The 16,691-nt window shown below is 47.0% G+C and overlaps 1 protein-coding gene across 5 annotated transcripts in view; it reads right to left on the bottom strand.

Annotated features, from left to right (window-relative positions):
* PALM (paralemmin) overlaps positions 1-16,165 on the bottom strand; it is a 50,880-nt gene extending 34,715 nt beyond the window's left edge. For 4 of the 5 annotated variants that reach the window (XR_006416924.1, XM_044453530.1, XM_044453534.1 and 1 more), the window contains exons 1-2: positions 16,100-16,165; positions 13,294-13,446 (exon numbers count right to left, since the gene is read on the bottom strand). Coding sequence is in view for 3 of the 5 variants with exons in the window: in XM_044453530.1 (XP_044309465.1) it covers positions 13,294-13,298 (5 nt within the window). In the remaining 2 variants the exon portion in view is untranslated. Of the gene's footprint in view, positions 1-13,293; positions 13,454-16,099 lie in introns of those variants that run through there. The other variant, XM_044453532.1, reaches the window with a different exon arrangement.
* Between the last annotated feature and the right edge of the window lie 526 nt (positions 16,166-16,691).

Here is a 16,691-nt window from a genome sequence, read left to right as displayed (position 1 = left end):
CTCCTTGTCTCCCAGGAAGAGTTTCCTGGCAAGGAAGAGACCAATTAGCCAAATAAAGCTGCAGGGAGCTTGTTTCTGCCTTTGCTATCAGGGGGGAAAAAAAAAAAACCTCACAAGCACTTTGCAACTAACGATTGAGAACTGAAGTTGATTTTTCCTCTTCCCTCCCAATTCTCTTTCCTTTTGTGACATGGCTTTTTGACTGTAAGTCTGTCTCATTATTAACTTTTTTGAGCCTGTCTGGAAACCATTTTGGGATGAAAAGTGAGGTAAAAATGCTGAAAAATATTGAAAGAGATAAATGGGTCCAGTGGAGGGACTAAAATATGCAATTCCTTGCTTTCCAGCTCTCCTTAGCTTCCAATGGGCTAACAGTTGCATGCTTTTCATCTCCAACTTTTTTCATTGCATCTTGCAAAAAGCTCCCTGCCAAACTCCCATCCTGTGTTTCTCCAGTCCTGATATGATAGAGAAAGAAAAATATTCAAGAAAAACAAACAGACAGGCAGACAAACAAAATACCGTTTGCCAAACCTGATGCAATCCAATCAACCAAACAGTGCTTGGAGTAGGGGCAGCTTTGGATCTTAAACACACTTCACAACATCATTGCAACTACCAGGACAAAAAGGAACCAGATTCTGATGCTGTTATGCTGAACCAATATAGAGGTTGATATGCTCTTTAAGAAGAACACAAGAAGTGTTCACCCTGACACTTTTAATTTTTAAAACCATCACACTTCATAAAGTGTCAGAGGAAAGGAGGTCAGGGTGAGACCTCTTACTCACTGGGAGACCTCCTGGGCTTTGGGACCGAGGTTCTGCCTCAGGACACCACTCCTGGAACAAAGATGCAAACAAGACACTCATGGCCCCTCCAAGACCACAGGGAGCTTGAGAGACTTGCCTGAACTAAATAGCAGGTACAGCACTCGCAATCGCCTCCTCAATTTGTACCTCTGGTTGTATTTATCTGCGACATAAGACTCCTCCTAGGCCCCATCTTTGCTCTTGCCTTTTTCCCAGAGCATCCTTGTTGCCCAGCTCATCTTGGTTGCCATGGCAATGTCATCCCAAGCACCCACCTCTCAGCTCCCAACATTATAAATTACATTAAGTGGCTTCTTGCAGGGAAACGGGGAAAAAGCTGGAAGGACCCACTTAAGGTGACATGCTTATTTGGGGGTTGAAGGATCATTATTAGCCAGTGGCAGGCAGGGCCTTTGGTAGGACAGAGAACATTGCTATATTTCCACGGAGACCTGGGTCCCCAGATGTGCTGCGCTGTAAATTCCAGCATCCCCAAGCCAGAATGGCCTGGGGATGGTGGGAATCATACTCTAACACTCTTGGACAATAGGTTGGTACCTGCATTGTCTCCAGCCAAAAGTGCACCTTCGCACGTTTTGCAAGACAGGAAGAGAATGCATGCAATGCACCCTGGAAGCCCAGTTCAGCACCACACAAGTCTGGAACCAGCCCCCAGAACCTGGGAGGCCACGCCAACAAACCCAGCAAGCAACTCTCCCGCGCCGTGCCAAAATCTGGCAGCCAGTTGCAATCTGCGTGTGCGAGCGTGGACAGCTTCCGCACTCTGCTTTGCTTCTAGCATCACTTGGCTGGCGGCGGGGGGAGTTTGAGGCAAATCTGTGCAGCAGCATCCACACGCCGCTGCTTTTTCATGGAGGGGCGTTTCATCTTCCTAGAAGCTTTAAACAGAAAAGAGACTAAAATCTAGGAAACCTGCAAAACGGAATGCCAGCTCCATCTTTGGAAGGCAGTCTTCTCCAACTTACAGATGTGTGGGACTACAGGTCCCATCATCCTGAGCCAGCATGGCCAACCATGGAGGGCCATTGCAGAGTCCAAAAAGCTGGGGAACGGCCACCCAATTTCTCATGGTTTCTACTTGGAAACCGCATGCCTTAAGTAGCAGCGCTCAAAGGTTAGCAGATGTCCACTTTTGGCATTGGGAGTTTCCCTCCGAAAGAAATGATCCCAGAATATCTGGATGCAGCCTGAACATTTTTGCTCTGTCCCTCCCAAACAGACAATTCCGCTCAGCTGACAAGCGCAATATTTTCCTGAGTGCTGATGTTGAAGGGAAAGACCGAGTGACCCTTTGTCTCCACACCCCTGACAGAACAATCGTGTTTGTTTCACTTGCTGGGCCTTTTCTCATTAGATCAACCCGAAAGCCGGGCTAAAGCTCGTGCTGGCCCCTTTCTGCCTCGCTCCCCACCCGGCCAGGATGCCAGCACCGAGTGCATCTAAGCCAGCTCGTTCCCAGAAGACGAGCTGAGATGGCGTTCCAGGGCAACTGAGAAAGCAGGCGTCTAGAAAGCAAGCGCTGAAGATCAAAGCCGGCATGTTGCTTTTCATCGCGGTTCCCCCCAGACCGGCACAGGCCCCGCTTGCACATGAATATGCATCTTGGTCTTGCCCGCTCCCGCACAGAGATGCCGAAGCGCTAAGAAACTCTTCTGGGCGCCCTGGCCAAACAGGCAGAGGGGAGGCTACTAAGCAGGTGGCCTTTGTAGCAGTGGCACCTGGTTGTGGAGTGTCATCCCAGAAAGCCTTGCCCCTTGGCAAAGAGACTTTTGTGTCTCCCAGGCAGTTTTGCACATTGTGTGTCCTTTTCTGCCGCTATTTTACTATGTCGGGTGCTTTGGCTTGGTTTTACTCTGTTCTTTTATTTTTTCTGGCAGGGGTGGGCAGCTTTTGGCTGGCCAGATGTTTGTGGGTGATGGTCAGAAGCTGGACCCCTGGGCGATCTGGGTCCCACTTAGCCATGGCACCAGCTTTGGGACTTTGGGACAGTACAGGCCTCTCAACTTAACCTACCTCACAGGGCTGTTGTTGAGTGGATGCCATGGGAAGAGGAAGATGATTCTTTGTTCCTTGCCTGAAAAAACGTGGCTCGCATATATAATACATAAATAAATAAATGTGGCACCTGGCATTGATCTGGCAAGTAAAGCATAGCAAACAAACGCCCCACCTTAAGCCCATTTTGGTCAAGAGTTTTGGCCCTGTGTCTGGACCCGAGATCGATCTCTTCTCCTGTGGAGTGCCCATCTGTGGCTGGTAGTAGTGGGACACCACAGCCCAGCTGCCATAGCAAGTGAAAGCAAACTTCATTCATGAGTAAGCAGAGGAGTTTCATCCACCCGGTGGGGAAGTGTCTGCCTGGAAATTCCTCAGCCACGTGAGGAAGTGATGACATCAAAATGTCTGGAGGATGCAGGCTGGGAAATCTGTCTTTTTTCCTCCTCCAAGCCTTCTTTCATCAAATATTGATAGCATCCATTTTCTCATCGCCTCACCAACCTCCTAGCTCATCCTCACCTCCCTTCTAATGCATCCTTTGCAATCTGTTTGTGTTTACACTTTCTATCTTCCCCTTCTCTTCCTTCCCAGCCGGGAAGGAAGACTCGGGTAGGGCAAATGACAGCCCAGGGCTCAAATTTCACCCGGTCCAGAGTGGTGTTGTGGGAGAGGAACCACCATGGAGTACAGCTCTTGAACAAATCTGGAGCAGGTGAGGTAGCAGAATCTGTGAGGAGGCCCAGATTTTAGCTCACTCTGACAAGTGAGGTGATGACGAGGCTTTCAAGTCGAAAGCAACTTGTTTATAACAAGTTGTTTGCAACAAACTATTTGGGAAGACCAATATGTTTTTCCTTGTCTTTCAGGCTTCACACTAGCACTTTAAAAGGGGACAATGCTTTGCTTGTTGTTGTTGTTGTTAGTCGCGAAGCAGTGTCCGACCCATGGACAACACTCCTCCAGGCCTTCCTGTCTTCCACCATCCCCAGGAGTCCACTCAAGCTCACGCCGACTGCTTCAGTGACCCCATCCAGCCACCTCATCCTCTGCCGTTCCCATCTTCTTTTGCTGTCAGTCCTTCCCAGCATCAGGGTCTTCTCCAGGGAGTTCTTCCTTCTCATTAGGCGGCCAAAGTATTTGAGCTTCATTTTCAGGATCTGGCCTTCTAAAGAGCAGTCAGGGTTGATCTCCTCTAGGACTGATGGTTTGATCGCCTTGCAGTCCAAGGGACTCACAGGAGTCTCCTCCAGCACCACAATCCAAAGGCCTCAATTCCTTTGGCACTCAGCCTTCCTTATGGTCCCGCTTTCACAGCCATACATTGCAACTGGGAAAACCATAGCCTTGACTATATGCACTATATGTCTCTGCTTTTTAGTATGCTGTCTAGATTTGCCATAGCTTTTCTCCCCAGGAGCAAGCGCCTTTTAATTTCTTGGCTGCAGTCCCCATCTGCGGTGATCTTGGAGCCCAGGAAAATAAAATCTCTCACTACCTCCATTTCTTCCCCATCTATTTGCCAGGAAGTGAGCAGACCAGATGCCATGATCTTAGTTTTCTTAATGTTGAATTTCAAGTCAGCTTTTATGCTCTCCTCCTTCACCCACGTCAAGAGGCTCTTCAGTTCCTCTTCACTTTCTGCCATGAGAGTGGTATCATCTGCATATCTGAGGCTGTTGATATTTCTCCCAGCAATCTTAATTCCAACTGGTGATTCATCCAGCCCCGCCTTTCTCATGATGTGCTCTGCATGTGAGTTAAATAGGCAGGGTGACAGTATGCAGGGCAGGGTGACAGTAATGCTTTACTAGACTGACCTTATATTGAAAAACAATATGCTTGAAGGATCAAACTTAGAAGCCAGAAGTACTTGCCACTGAGTTCAATGGAGCTTACTCCTGAGTAACTTTTTATGGGATTGTCGCTTTGTAGCATGTAAATTTAATTGTGCATTGTTAATAATGGTGTGTTCAGACTTTTCTTGACAGAGGAGGTTTTTAGCAGTAACACTCAAATAGCATCAAACAGGCATTATAGTGATTAATTACATTTATAACCCACCTTTTTTCCTCTTGCAACAAATCCAAATTGACTTACAAGCTTAGCTTTCCACTTTATCCTGACAACAACCCTGCAAGGTAGTGCTGAGAGTCCTTGACGGACCCAAAGTCACCCAATGAGTTTTATGGTCAGGTGGTGGCTAGAACCCAAATCTCCTGAGTCCCAGTTCAACACTCTAACAACTAAACTATAAGATAAATGATGAGAAAGCAGTGGATATCTATCTATCTATCTATCTATCCATCCATCCATCCCCAATACAATTCTACCATTGCTTACTGTCTGGAAGTTTATCGAGTTGTATTCAATGTATTGGGAGGCATGGTGAGGTTGGCTTATCTCTACATTTACATAGAAACATAGAGTGAGTCAGAAGGGGTCTCCTGGGCCATCTAGTCTGACCCCCAGCTCCAGCCAGCTGCACTCATGACATGCCCACCATGTGCATTTAGTTATTCTTTGCAGCCCTTTGCCCTGCAATCAGTCAAAAAAGGTTCCCAAAGCTTCTTACTGTGACTAATAGGAAAATCCCTATTTGGAAGCTTACAAGGCACAAGGCACAGCATTGAAGGAAAAAGGACAGGGAGGGAGGAGGAGTAAAAAAGCAAACCCAATCCTTAAAGTCATAAAGTTGGTCAAAAATGACAAACTGGAATGGGAACACTGCAGGGCAACAAGGAGTCCAATGCAGCTGGTCTCTTAACACAGTGGACACCAAAGCTTGTGATATAGTGAAGAAAATGATCAAGATATATTATCTACAGATTCTCTATAGATATTGGGCATGACTTTGGGGGAGAATATTACAAGCCCTTGCACTTTAAATTTACCACTGGTGAGACATGGGCTTCCCCCAAGGTTAGCTAGTGTAGGAGGCAGGATGCCAGTGTCTCGGGGGGTGGGGTGGGGTGGGGGGGGAATTCTATCCTTTCAATAATGGGCTGGTAAATTCTGGATGCCCTTGTCAAAAGATGGGGCAAAGCCCAGCGGCTGTCAAATATAATATTGGACAAATTTCTAGAGGAAGATGAGCCATATTTGGGGCTCTTCACCATGAAAACTAAATGGAACTTTCCTGTTCAGGGGCAGTGGACTCCGGAATGCCAGATCTTGGGTGCAAAGAAGCAAGAATGGGCCCTGACTTGCTGGCTGGCCATCTGGACCTTTGGTTTGACCCCTGAAGCTCCTCCCATGATCTATTTCAGTGGGGCTAAGAGACAAAAGTCTGCACAAAAGCGTCCCTTTTGCAGAATCCCACTGGCTGCTGAGGATCAAGGCCTGTTCTGCAAAGTGTTTGGCTGTCCCCCGCAACGGAAACAGGAAACAGGATGCTGACCTGGATGGGTTTTTTGGTCTCATGTTCTCCAGGGCAGCCTTGCTCTTCTGTGACTCTGCCAGCACAATGCTGCTTACCCGGTTCCCAGCACTGTATGGAGGCGTAAAAGCAATGCTACCCTTCCCCAAGCTGGTGCCCTCCATATATGCTGGACAAAAGCTCCCAAATCCCACAACCAGATGTCGGGAGCTGTAATCCATCACAATGGAGGCAGGCTGCTTCTCTGCAAAAGAGCCAGTGTGGCGTAGTGGTTAAGAGCGTGGGACGGGACCTCAGGTGATCCGGGTTCTAGTCCCTGCTCAGCCATGGAGCCCACAGGGGGAACTCTGGGCCAGTTGTAGACTCTCAACTGAGCCTACCCTGCAGGGTTGTTGCTGTAGGGATAACACTGAGAGCAGCGGGAGGAAAATGTTGCAAGGAAAAAAAGCAGGAGATAAATCAAATAACTAGAATGATGAGGATGCTTAGTCTTAGCCAGCAGCCTCAGACAGAACTAACCCCAAATAAGCCCTGCTAGGTTACATCCAAAGTTCCTGTCAGATTAAAATCCTGTGTCCAGCGGCTAATAAGTGCATTGGTGGATCAGTTCATCTCAAGGGGGTGCCTTGTGCTTTGTCAAAAAAGAAGCCCCCCCCCCCAAAAAAAAGATTTTAGGAACCTTTTGCACCTGCTAATTTATAGGCATAGATGCCAGGTTGGAATATGAGCTACTAAGTTAAATAAAAACGCTGTCTGTCTTATTGATAGGTAGGAGGCTGTAACTGAATATCTGTGTTTGTGTAACTGGCGCTTCTAGCAGACAAATTTCAAGGCCTTTTGCCTCTCCTTTGCTTTTCTGTAGGACACGTGGCCATCCCAAAGCTCTTTAGTGTCCGGAGAGTTCATGAAGGTCGGTGTGATAATGTGAGTGTTGGACCGAGGACTTGCAAGGACCTGCTTCTAGTTCTCACTCAGCATTTTATTTATTTATTTGGGATATTTCTAGGCTCTCCATCACTCTGCGTCTCTGGGTGGCTCACAACAAGATCAATAAACACAAGCATGAAGCTTGCTGGGTGAATCTGGGCCAGACACAAACTCTCAGCCTAACCCACCTCACAGGGTTGTTGTGTCGAGGATAAAAATGGAGTGAGGAAATGGGTAGGCAGCTTTGGGTTCCTAGCAAGAAGAAGGCAGGTGGAATATAAATCATCCAGCACTCTCCCCCACCAGCCCCAGCCCAGTTTGAGGCATGCTCTCATTTGAGGAATTTGAAGTCAAGAGGCTAAAACAAATTCAAGAGGCATCCTGGGGTTACTGTATTTTTCGCTCTATAAGATGCACTTTTCCCCCTCAAAAGTAAGGGGAAATGTCTGTGCGTCTTGTAGAGCGAATATGTGTGTGCAGCAAGTCTGTCAGATGTGCAGCCCACGGGAAGTGATGGGGAATGTGCCTGTGATTATGCGCCCATTTGATTCAGAATATTTTTTTTCTTGTTTTCCTCCTCTAAAAACTAGATGCGTCTTATGGTCAGGCGCGTCTTACAGAGCGAAAAATACAGCACTCGCTTGGTGGGCTGGACTCGCATGTAGGCTGAGCAAAAAACATTTCAGGATTGTGGATTCTGCAATACAAAACTAGACCTACCTTGCCATAGGGATGAATGGGCACAAACCCCGATTCCAGAACAATTATCCTGAAGTTGAGTTAGTGGTGTAACGGAAGAGCTTGGTACTAAAATGTGTTTGGCTGCATGGAACTAGAAACTCCACAATGGGGCCGCTAATCCATTCAGTCCTAACCTGCACTTTTTCCTCTCTCGTCCGTTTAAAAACAGGAAGTATCGACTATTTTTCCCATGCATTTCAAAGCTGTGTCCACCTTTGGAAGATGCTCCAACAGAACAGAATGCAAACCTGAGGAAGAATCTGTTCAAAAGCTGGAAGAATACTGAAAAAAGAACGTACTTGCTTTTTTTTTTTCACTTAAGACCAAGAGACAAGAAAAAAGGCACGCATGAGAAACCAAAACCAAAACCTGAGTGCCACATCTGGATTTATGGCATACTTTGTAATAGATAAGCCAGCTTTTCCTGTCTGAGCAAGCACTAGATGCTTTGAATAAACAAACGAATTAATAAATAATAAACCATCAACACCCATCTATCCCAGCCAGTCTGGCAAAGAACGCTGCGAGATTCTGGAGGGCACCAGGTTGGAAATGGCTAAGATCTACAGCTGTGCTTTAGGTGTGTAAAAAAGGCATGTTACAGACACAGGTACATGTTCAGCCACAGAATCATGCAGTTGTGAAAATTTGTGGACACGACTGGGTACAGAGAACTTACCTGAGGTTATTACTATATTTTTTTGAAAGCTTTTTTTAAAAGGTATTTTCAACAATGCTTCCAAAGTAGAATTGGACACGTAGGATGTACATAATTTTTAAACAGAAACGGGCCTCTACATTTTCCTAGGACAGAAACCCTCCTCCTTAATTCTGAGTATGTAGGAGAACGTTATGGACTTGTAAAGGGATGCATCTATTGGGGCACAACGATGTGCGTATTTGCAGAAAAACGCATCGCATTAGGAAAACGGCTTGCAGAAGGTGTGCATTGCGCAAAATTGTGAAAGAAGCACAAGGGGTTAAAAATGCAGGTTATTTTATTTCTTTCACAATTTTGCTCAACGCATACCTTCTGTATTTCTGTAAGGACTGCAAGGATTCAGAGCAATGGGTTAAAATGCAGGTTCAAAAGCTTCTGAAAATGTTGAGAATCCTTCTGGCCTGACAATTTAACTCTGCCTGGCCTACCTCACAGAGTTCTTGTGAGGACTCAGAGAGATAGAAATCCATGTGCAGTTCTCTACCACTGAATGTAACTGAGGAGCATTTACAAAATAGAAGGAATTGACAGGTATCATGTTGCTTTTTAAATCAGAACCAAACCTGGGTAAAGAGGACACACACCAGCCTTTCGCTGCCCCAGACGGGTGCCCGCCGGACATTCTGGACCACAACAGCTATCACCCCAGCTGAATGGCTGTGGATGATGGGAGTTGTTGCCCCACCATCTGGAGGACACCAGGTTGGCGAAGGCTGTGAGCACCCTCATCTAATTTGGCTAAGGCTAGATCAGAGTAACCCAAGCTGACCTTGCATTCACAAACCTGCCTTTTCAGCACTCTCAGCAATGGAGAGAAGCGTTTGAATCTGGCCAGATCAGCAACCGAGTGAGTACTGCCACTGGAGCAGGCTGGCCAGCCGGCAGGCCTCTCCTTCGGCCTCTTAGAGCCTGTGGCAAAAGGAGCACAGCAAGGTCATTGAGTCCCATCTCGCTGCCCACAGAGGCGGTAAATGCTCCCAAAACTGAAGAGGATTTATCTGCAGCTGCGCAGGTGTGTGGACTACACTTTCCTCCTCCATCAGGTCTTCTCTCTGGCCAAAATTAAGCATTTTGCCACTCACCTCCTGAGTCCTGCCAACTCCCCAATTTAGAAACAAATACTAAACAAGATCTCTATTTGACAGGAGGTTCATATTGGGAAAACTTGGGGTCCTGGGTAGAGAGGCAAAGCCAGTAAGGCATGTGGATAGTTCCCAGGGAGTTGGGCCTTCACCTGCCCATCTCTAGCTCAAAAAATGGGAGACCCATGAGCAGTAGGGCTCAATGAGGCCCATTGTGCCAGTTTCTTGCAATGCCAACAGCCAACGCACTGTTCCAACTGGAATCCTAGACGAGGACATGGGAGCAATAGCCCATCCTCTGGGGTTCGTACCCCCCACATACCCCCAGCATGCAGAGAGACTGCTTCTCAATTTGGAGGTTTCATTTAGCCATTAAACCGAGCGCAAGGTCTGGATCAGATCAAAATTCTGCATAACGAAGCTGAGATTTCTCAATAATCCGGAGCATAGACAGCACAAACCCGTACAGGCAAAATCATATTTTCCTGCACACAGTTAGAAATCATTTCCCCCCAAACACATGCACACACTTGCATTTTCATTTCACAAAAGACAAAACCAGCTCTCCTAAATCACAACCAAAATAATGCTTTTATTAATTGAAACCTCCAAGCCCAGATCACGAATCTATTTCTTGGAGAGAGCAGACTTCCACACAAGAAACACCCCCCTTACACCAAGCATGGCAAAGAGGCTTAGAAAAAACAACCCATTAGCAGGAGTGGATGCTTACGGCTACGGGAAAAAGAACCAGGTGCAACATTTTTCCTGGTGGGCCAGCTTCCTGATATCACCTTGTTACCTCAATTAATAATCCACCAGCCAGACAAGAAAACTACAGCGCTTTGCTTTACAGTACATTTCACCCTCAGAGGTGGACTGCTTCCGAACCTGGAGGCTCCATTCATTTGTCTAAGACCTGCTTCCCTTCTGTAAATGTGCTTAACCGACTTTTCAAGGCACATAATGTGGAGTCTATTGTGACATTTTATGGAAAACATCTGGGCATGTTGCCTGCATGGGAAAAGACACACCGCCCTGTAGCTCTTGCGCTGAGCGTTTGCGATATGAAAGCAAACCACTGGGCAGCTGGATGTGTGGGAGTTGCAGGGGTAGAAGAACTTTTTGTAAAACAAACCTGCCTCGGTGTGCTTATCAGCCACAAATACATATAATCTTCAACCGAACATCGTTTTAACAGAAAAGCAGCTTTAAATACACTTTAAATAAACACAATGCATTACATTTTTTTCAGAGCTGTTCCCCCACTAAAAGAAACAACAACCACAAAAGCACAAAAGCACCATTTGGAAAGAATTCTGCTTTACACTAGCAGCTCCAGATATTTTTATTTTGCCATTCTGCATTCATTCTGAAAAAGAGCTACAATCTGGCAATATGTAGAGCTAACTGGTAGCCCGATTCTTCAAGTCCTTCGTGTAGAAAGACTTGCAGAACCTCACAAAGGGACTGCAGCTTAGCACGATCATTGCATTCCCGGACAGAGCAAAGCTATTTTCTCGCAACTTCTCACATGCCAGGCTTGAGTTCCAGGTCATGCACAGACTGACTAAGCCTGTGGACACATCCTGGCACACGAACATACATCATTTAAGTCTTAATTCTGCTTGTGGGGGATACCTCTGGCTTCCAGACAGCATGTTCAAGAAACAAAACACCAGAAAATGATAAATGGATAGGAGACAGGGGTTAAACACACACACTTGAAATCAGATTGAAGTTAAGAAGCAGCCCTGAACATCTAGGGAAGCTGTGCAGTCTCCAACACCGGAGAGCTTCAAGACGCAACCGGACAGCCAACAGTTAGAGATGCTGTAACTTGGAGGTTGCACTGAGCGGTGGGTTGTGGAAGGTGCCTTTCTGAGCACCTTCCAACTTTACTATTTTGCAATCATAAGATGCAACAGTGCAAATTTCAGCACGGCTCTGAGAAGAAATACATTCAGAACTCCCCTGAAGCCGGGGAATTTGCTTTCCAAAATATAACCCCCACACATACACAGACCCAGCATCAGGGCAAAGCAGGTTTGAAATCACTTTTCAGTACCTTTAAGCTGGAAATGTAGGTGACAAGAGCAAAGATTTGAATGAAAACAATTTTGCCCACCTGCAAACAACTCCGATCAACTCCGCAAAGGATAAAAACACTGACTCAAAATCAGTCTGAAGCTTTTGAAACCTATACTGGTGTTTAGTTGCAGGAACTCTGCCTTTAGTGAATCAAACTGAATAGACTTAATAATCAACTTGTTCAACCCCTGACTCCAACTGCAGTAAATTAACGCAAACACATTATTTTCCCCATTTTGTAATTTCAAAGAGCAGGGGCATTTAAATTTAAAGCAAGCTTCCAATTTGAGCCAAAGATGTTTTCTATTCATGCCACAGAATGTTTACAAACTCCAACTGATTGCAGCTACTCAGCGAACTGGAAGTGAACTGTGACTGAAAGGTAATCTTTCTATCTGGCACGTGCGATGCTAAGACAGCTCAGCCGGGTAGCCTTCCCAAGAGATCGTACCCAGCGCCAGATATTCCTAATGGAAGCTTCTTGGAGCATGCACCATTTTCAATCCCAGGTCAACGGCAGGGAGTGGTCAACTACTATTAAGACTGTTGTAATCTGCACATCCTTTTCTTTTGAATCCTTTTTATTGGAAACACCACCGGGCAAGATTTCAAACCCGCCGAAAGGGCATTCTAAGCTAGTCTGCCAACTTTGTGGTCCTGTGTTGGAGCTGGAAGGGCCCCCAGCTGGATGATACCCTGGCAAAAGTCATGGGGGCAAACAGAAAGCTGCTTTTTGTGAACAGCAAGCGAAATAGGAAGGCATGGCAGAAGCATCCCCTTTCCCTTGGCACAGATGTGCTGGGGGACCCGAATTTGAAGCTGAGCCATGAATTCAACCCCTTGTTTTATGCCGGTTGGACGCCTGCAGGAGCCTTTCCTTCTAGAAGTTCCTTTGCCCGTGCCTTCTGCAGGAAGCTTTATTTGTCCTAAACCAAATGGATGACTTTTGTTTAGCCTTAAGGTAAGGAAAGATTTTTGGGGCTGGGGAACCCCGTCCCAGCGAAGGGTTTTGGCTACAGCAGGCCTACCATGCTGTGCCTTAGAAGCCAATTTCTCTTGTGCACTAAGGAGGTTTGTGAAAAATTAAATCTGTGTGGGATTGGAGGAAAGTAGGGTAGGGGCGTGAAACCCTGAGTGCAGCTCTCACAGAATTGCCTGAGTCACTGCAAACGGAGGCACGGAAGCATCACGGAAAAGATACCAGAGCTTACAACAACAGGTAAAAAAAAGCCGAGAGAGAGGAAAAGAGAGAGATGGGCTGCCCATCCCTTCTCTCTTTCCGCTCTCCGTGGGGATGCTGAGACTTTCAGACCGCCCGGGTGGGGTGCGAGAAATCTGCCGTGGCGAGCCCTGGATCTCCCGTACCCAGCAACACCCGCCAAGACAGAGCAAAATTTCTGGAACTCAGCCACAGCGGAGATGAGGATGGAATAACACCCGGAACAAATCAGACCTAGAAATGTGCGAGCTAGCGATGAAACGGCAGTGAGTACGGAAGGGATAAATACTGAGAGAGAGGCTTACTCCATTTTTCCAAAGCTGATGATGCTTCTTCGGTTCTCCCGGTGGCCGGACAACCTTGCAAGGTGCAAGAGAAGGGAAGGAGACTGCTGGCTGAATGAGCTGAATCTCTGCTTTCGCCTTCTCCTCTTCCTCAAGATCGGTGATTGCCAGAGGCTGGGAGAGAAGGAGACAGCTCACACTTCTGCATCCCACCCGTGCGTTATTGTCCTGGCGGGTGTACGAACTCCGTATATGAAGGCTTGGGTGATGTGCGTGTGCGTGCGTGTGTGTGTGTGTGCGCGCGGGTGTGCGCGAGGGTGTACGTGTGTGTGTTTGGCGCGCGCCCCCCCATGCTCCCCTTTTTCAGCATCACAATATCACCTCCTGCTGGCCACCTCCTGGCATCACCCATCTCCTTGCCTAAGCTAAGACTGCAAAACAGACGGGGAAGATGTGCGGAGCGTAAGCCGCGGCTGAGACCAGGCAGCCGCGCTCGGGAAGCCGTGCGGATGCGCCCGCGTCGGGATGCTCGCTCCCCGCGCACCCAGGCCGGTTGCAACGGGGGGGAGGGGGGTTCTGCAGAATTCGCGCCAGTGGAGACTTTTTTGGGAACCTGGAAGGGAAATGAAAAGTCCAGTTTCTCAGAGGCCCAGAAGCAAAGCACAGAGGCCAGGGGACAGGGCAACCGTGGCTTCCAGATGTTGCAGGATTGCAACATCTGGACATGTTGGGGGAGCCAGTGGTGCAAGTGGTTGAAGATCTCGGGGTGCCTTTGGGCCAGTGTCCGAGTGTCCCCCCCACTTAACTCACAGGGCTGTTGTGCAGAGAAAGTAAAGGGGAGCCGTCATGTTAGGTGCTTTGAAGCTCTTTGTAAGAGGAAAAACGTGGGGTTTACATGTTATAGCACTAATAAGTGATCAGTCCTCCGTCTAGATGAGGCTGATGGGACTTGTAATCCAGGAGGAATATACATCTAATAAATAAACAGATTCATACGTGCTTCTGCCTTGTTGTTAAGCAGGGAAATACTGAAATAGGTAGAAACAAGTGAAAGGGTCAGTGTGAGTTCTGCCCGTCGGGTGCACGTTTCCCAGATGTGTGGATATATGATTTAGGGAAGCACAATCTATCTGTAGGAAATGCAGCTCCAGTGCCTTATTCTTTAAAATGTTTTTGCTATATGTGTATATGTTTTTGCTATAATTGGGGTGTGTCTTGTTTGCCAAGAAGCAGGCTTTTCCGATAGAGAGCTCTCTCTGCTTGTTTATGGTCAGGACTGAAGTGGCCTGAAATTTATTGTGTGGTTCATACCACCTTCCCTAATTTGCAGCTGTCATCTCACATTATTATGTCTAAATGTGCATGGCTTATTTTATGTTTATATTTATTTTATAAATGCTTTTATATACTGCTCACTTAGCCAGAGCTGATTTCGAGAGAACTGCTCTTTAAGGAACATTCCTAATCACAGAAATTCAGTATCTGGTCCTGAGCTTAGAGCACTTTAAGGCTGAGCTTTGATTTGAATTTTTGTGTGAACCAGGATCGGGAAACCCAGTTCAGCGTTACCAAAACTTGCCACTTGCTGTGGCTCCAACATCCCGCTGAAATCCAGCTGCTGTTTTTGCTGCTCTGAGGATATCTTTGAGTTGGGTGCCCTGTAGCAGACAGGCAAAATTTTCAAATACTCATTAATGCATTTTTAATATGAAGTGCCTCGGAAATGTCTCCAGGCAGAGCAGCTTTGCCTCCTGGGTGCTGGGGTGTGTGAAGGACTGAGACATGGATTGTGGCCGTTGGTTTCAGCTGATGTTTTCAGGAGCTCATCCGGAAAACGGTTCCTGGCCTGTGCCAGGTGGTCCTTCGGCCAGATAAAATGGGACTCTTTTGAAAACCTCCTTATTGCATTTAACTGATTAATTAGAATGACGCCCTGCCTGTTTCTTTTTTTAAAGGAACTCAGGTAGCTTTTGTGGTTCTCCTTCTCTCAGTCTTATCCCCACAATGAAAGCCCTAAAAGGAAGATGGACTGAGAGTCTGTCACTGGCATAAAGTCCCCCCATGGGGGCTCTGTGGCCGAGTGGAGAACAGAGCTGGGACCGCGTAAGTCCCAGGACTGCACTCTTAACCACTAGGCAACACTCTCTCCGATGTCCCTGGTCCATTCTCAGAGCATCGCCGGATAGACAAGTGTTCCCCTGGCAACAGAAGTGGTCACAATCAGCCGGCAATTGCCGCTAGCACAGTTCTGTTCTATTGAGCCATGGGGAGAATCAGAACAGGTTGGAACCTGGGGCAGGAAGGGGGACCCTCTGATTTTGGAGGGGGGAATGAAGGAAACAGAACCTGGAAGGAAGAGAAGTGAGAAAGGTCGGATTGTGAGAACATAAGTAGTGACTGCCGTATCCCAAATCGGACCACTGGGCAACCTAGATCAGGGCTGTCTACCGCAGGACTTCGGTCAGGTCTGTTCTTCAGGGGCGCGGGCTGCAAAGCGGCAGGGGGGGACCAAAGAGCAGCATATTGAAACACTGGCTCCTAAGCCTTCGGAAAGGGGTTTTGGTGTTCTAGAACAGGGGGAGAAATGCGAAAGTTGAGAAGCCACCGAGAAGAGAAAGGGTTTGGTGGTCGGGAGAACTGAGCAGGAACAGGGGATGGGGTTGGGGCCTCTGGGGCTTCCTCCAGCCAAGCAGCACCTCCTGGCCTGAGGTCGACATCGAGGGGAAGCTGCTGCCCGTTTTGAGCAGACCCTTTCCACCTTTGCTTGAAAATGCGATCAAGGGAAAATGCAACTGGGAGATGTTTGCATGGATGGCAGAAATGGTACCTGTGAGCAATGGATTGCCTTCCTCATGGATCGGCATCCTCTCATAGCAGGAAGATCTCCATCTCTGGTAGATCTCTGGGCAAGGATTTCTGACTCTGGCTGCCGTGGAACCACCTCTGAAAACAGGAGCCGTGATTGACAAATCAAGCCTTAGAAACAAACAAGCAAAAGTGTCAAACCTCATCAGTACAAGCCCCACTCCTTCAAATAAACAGCTTTTTTAAAAGCAACACTTGGGCACTCTTGCCTGACCAGTGAGATTTTTAAAAACAAGGTGGGGGGGGGGTGTACTGCTAGCCCAACCAACTAGAATAAAAAAGGGAGAGGGAAAGGGGAAAAGGGAAAAAATGAAAAATGAAAAAGAGGGAAAAGGGGAAAGGGAAAAAATTAAAAATTAAAAAAGGGAAAAGGAAAAAAATGAAAAATGAAAAAGAGGGGAAAGGGGAAAGGGAAAAAATTAAAAATTAAAAAAGGGAAAGGGAAAAATGAAAAATGAAAAAGAGGGGAAAGGGAAAAAATTAAAAATTAAAAAAGGGAAAAGGAAAAAATGAAAAATGAAAAAGAGGGGAAAGGGAAAAATTAAAAATTAAAA

The sequence above is a fragment of the Varanus komodoensis genome, unplaced genomic scaffold (genome assembly GCF_004798865.1).
Source record: "Varanus komodoensis strain SLA01 unplaced genomic scaffold, ASM479886v1 scaffold79, whole genome shotgun sequence".
Taxonomy (NCBI): Eukaryota; Metazoa; Chordata; class Lepidosauria; order Squamata; family Varanidae; genus Varanus; species Varanus komodoensis.
This window is presented reverse-complemented; position numbering and strand designations above follow the sequence as displayed.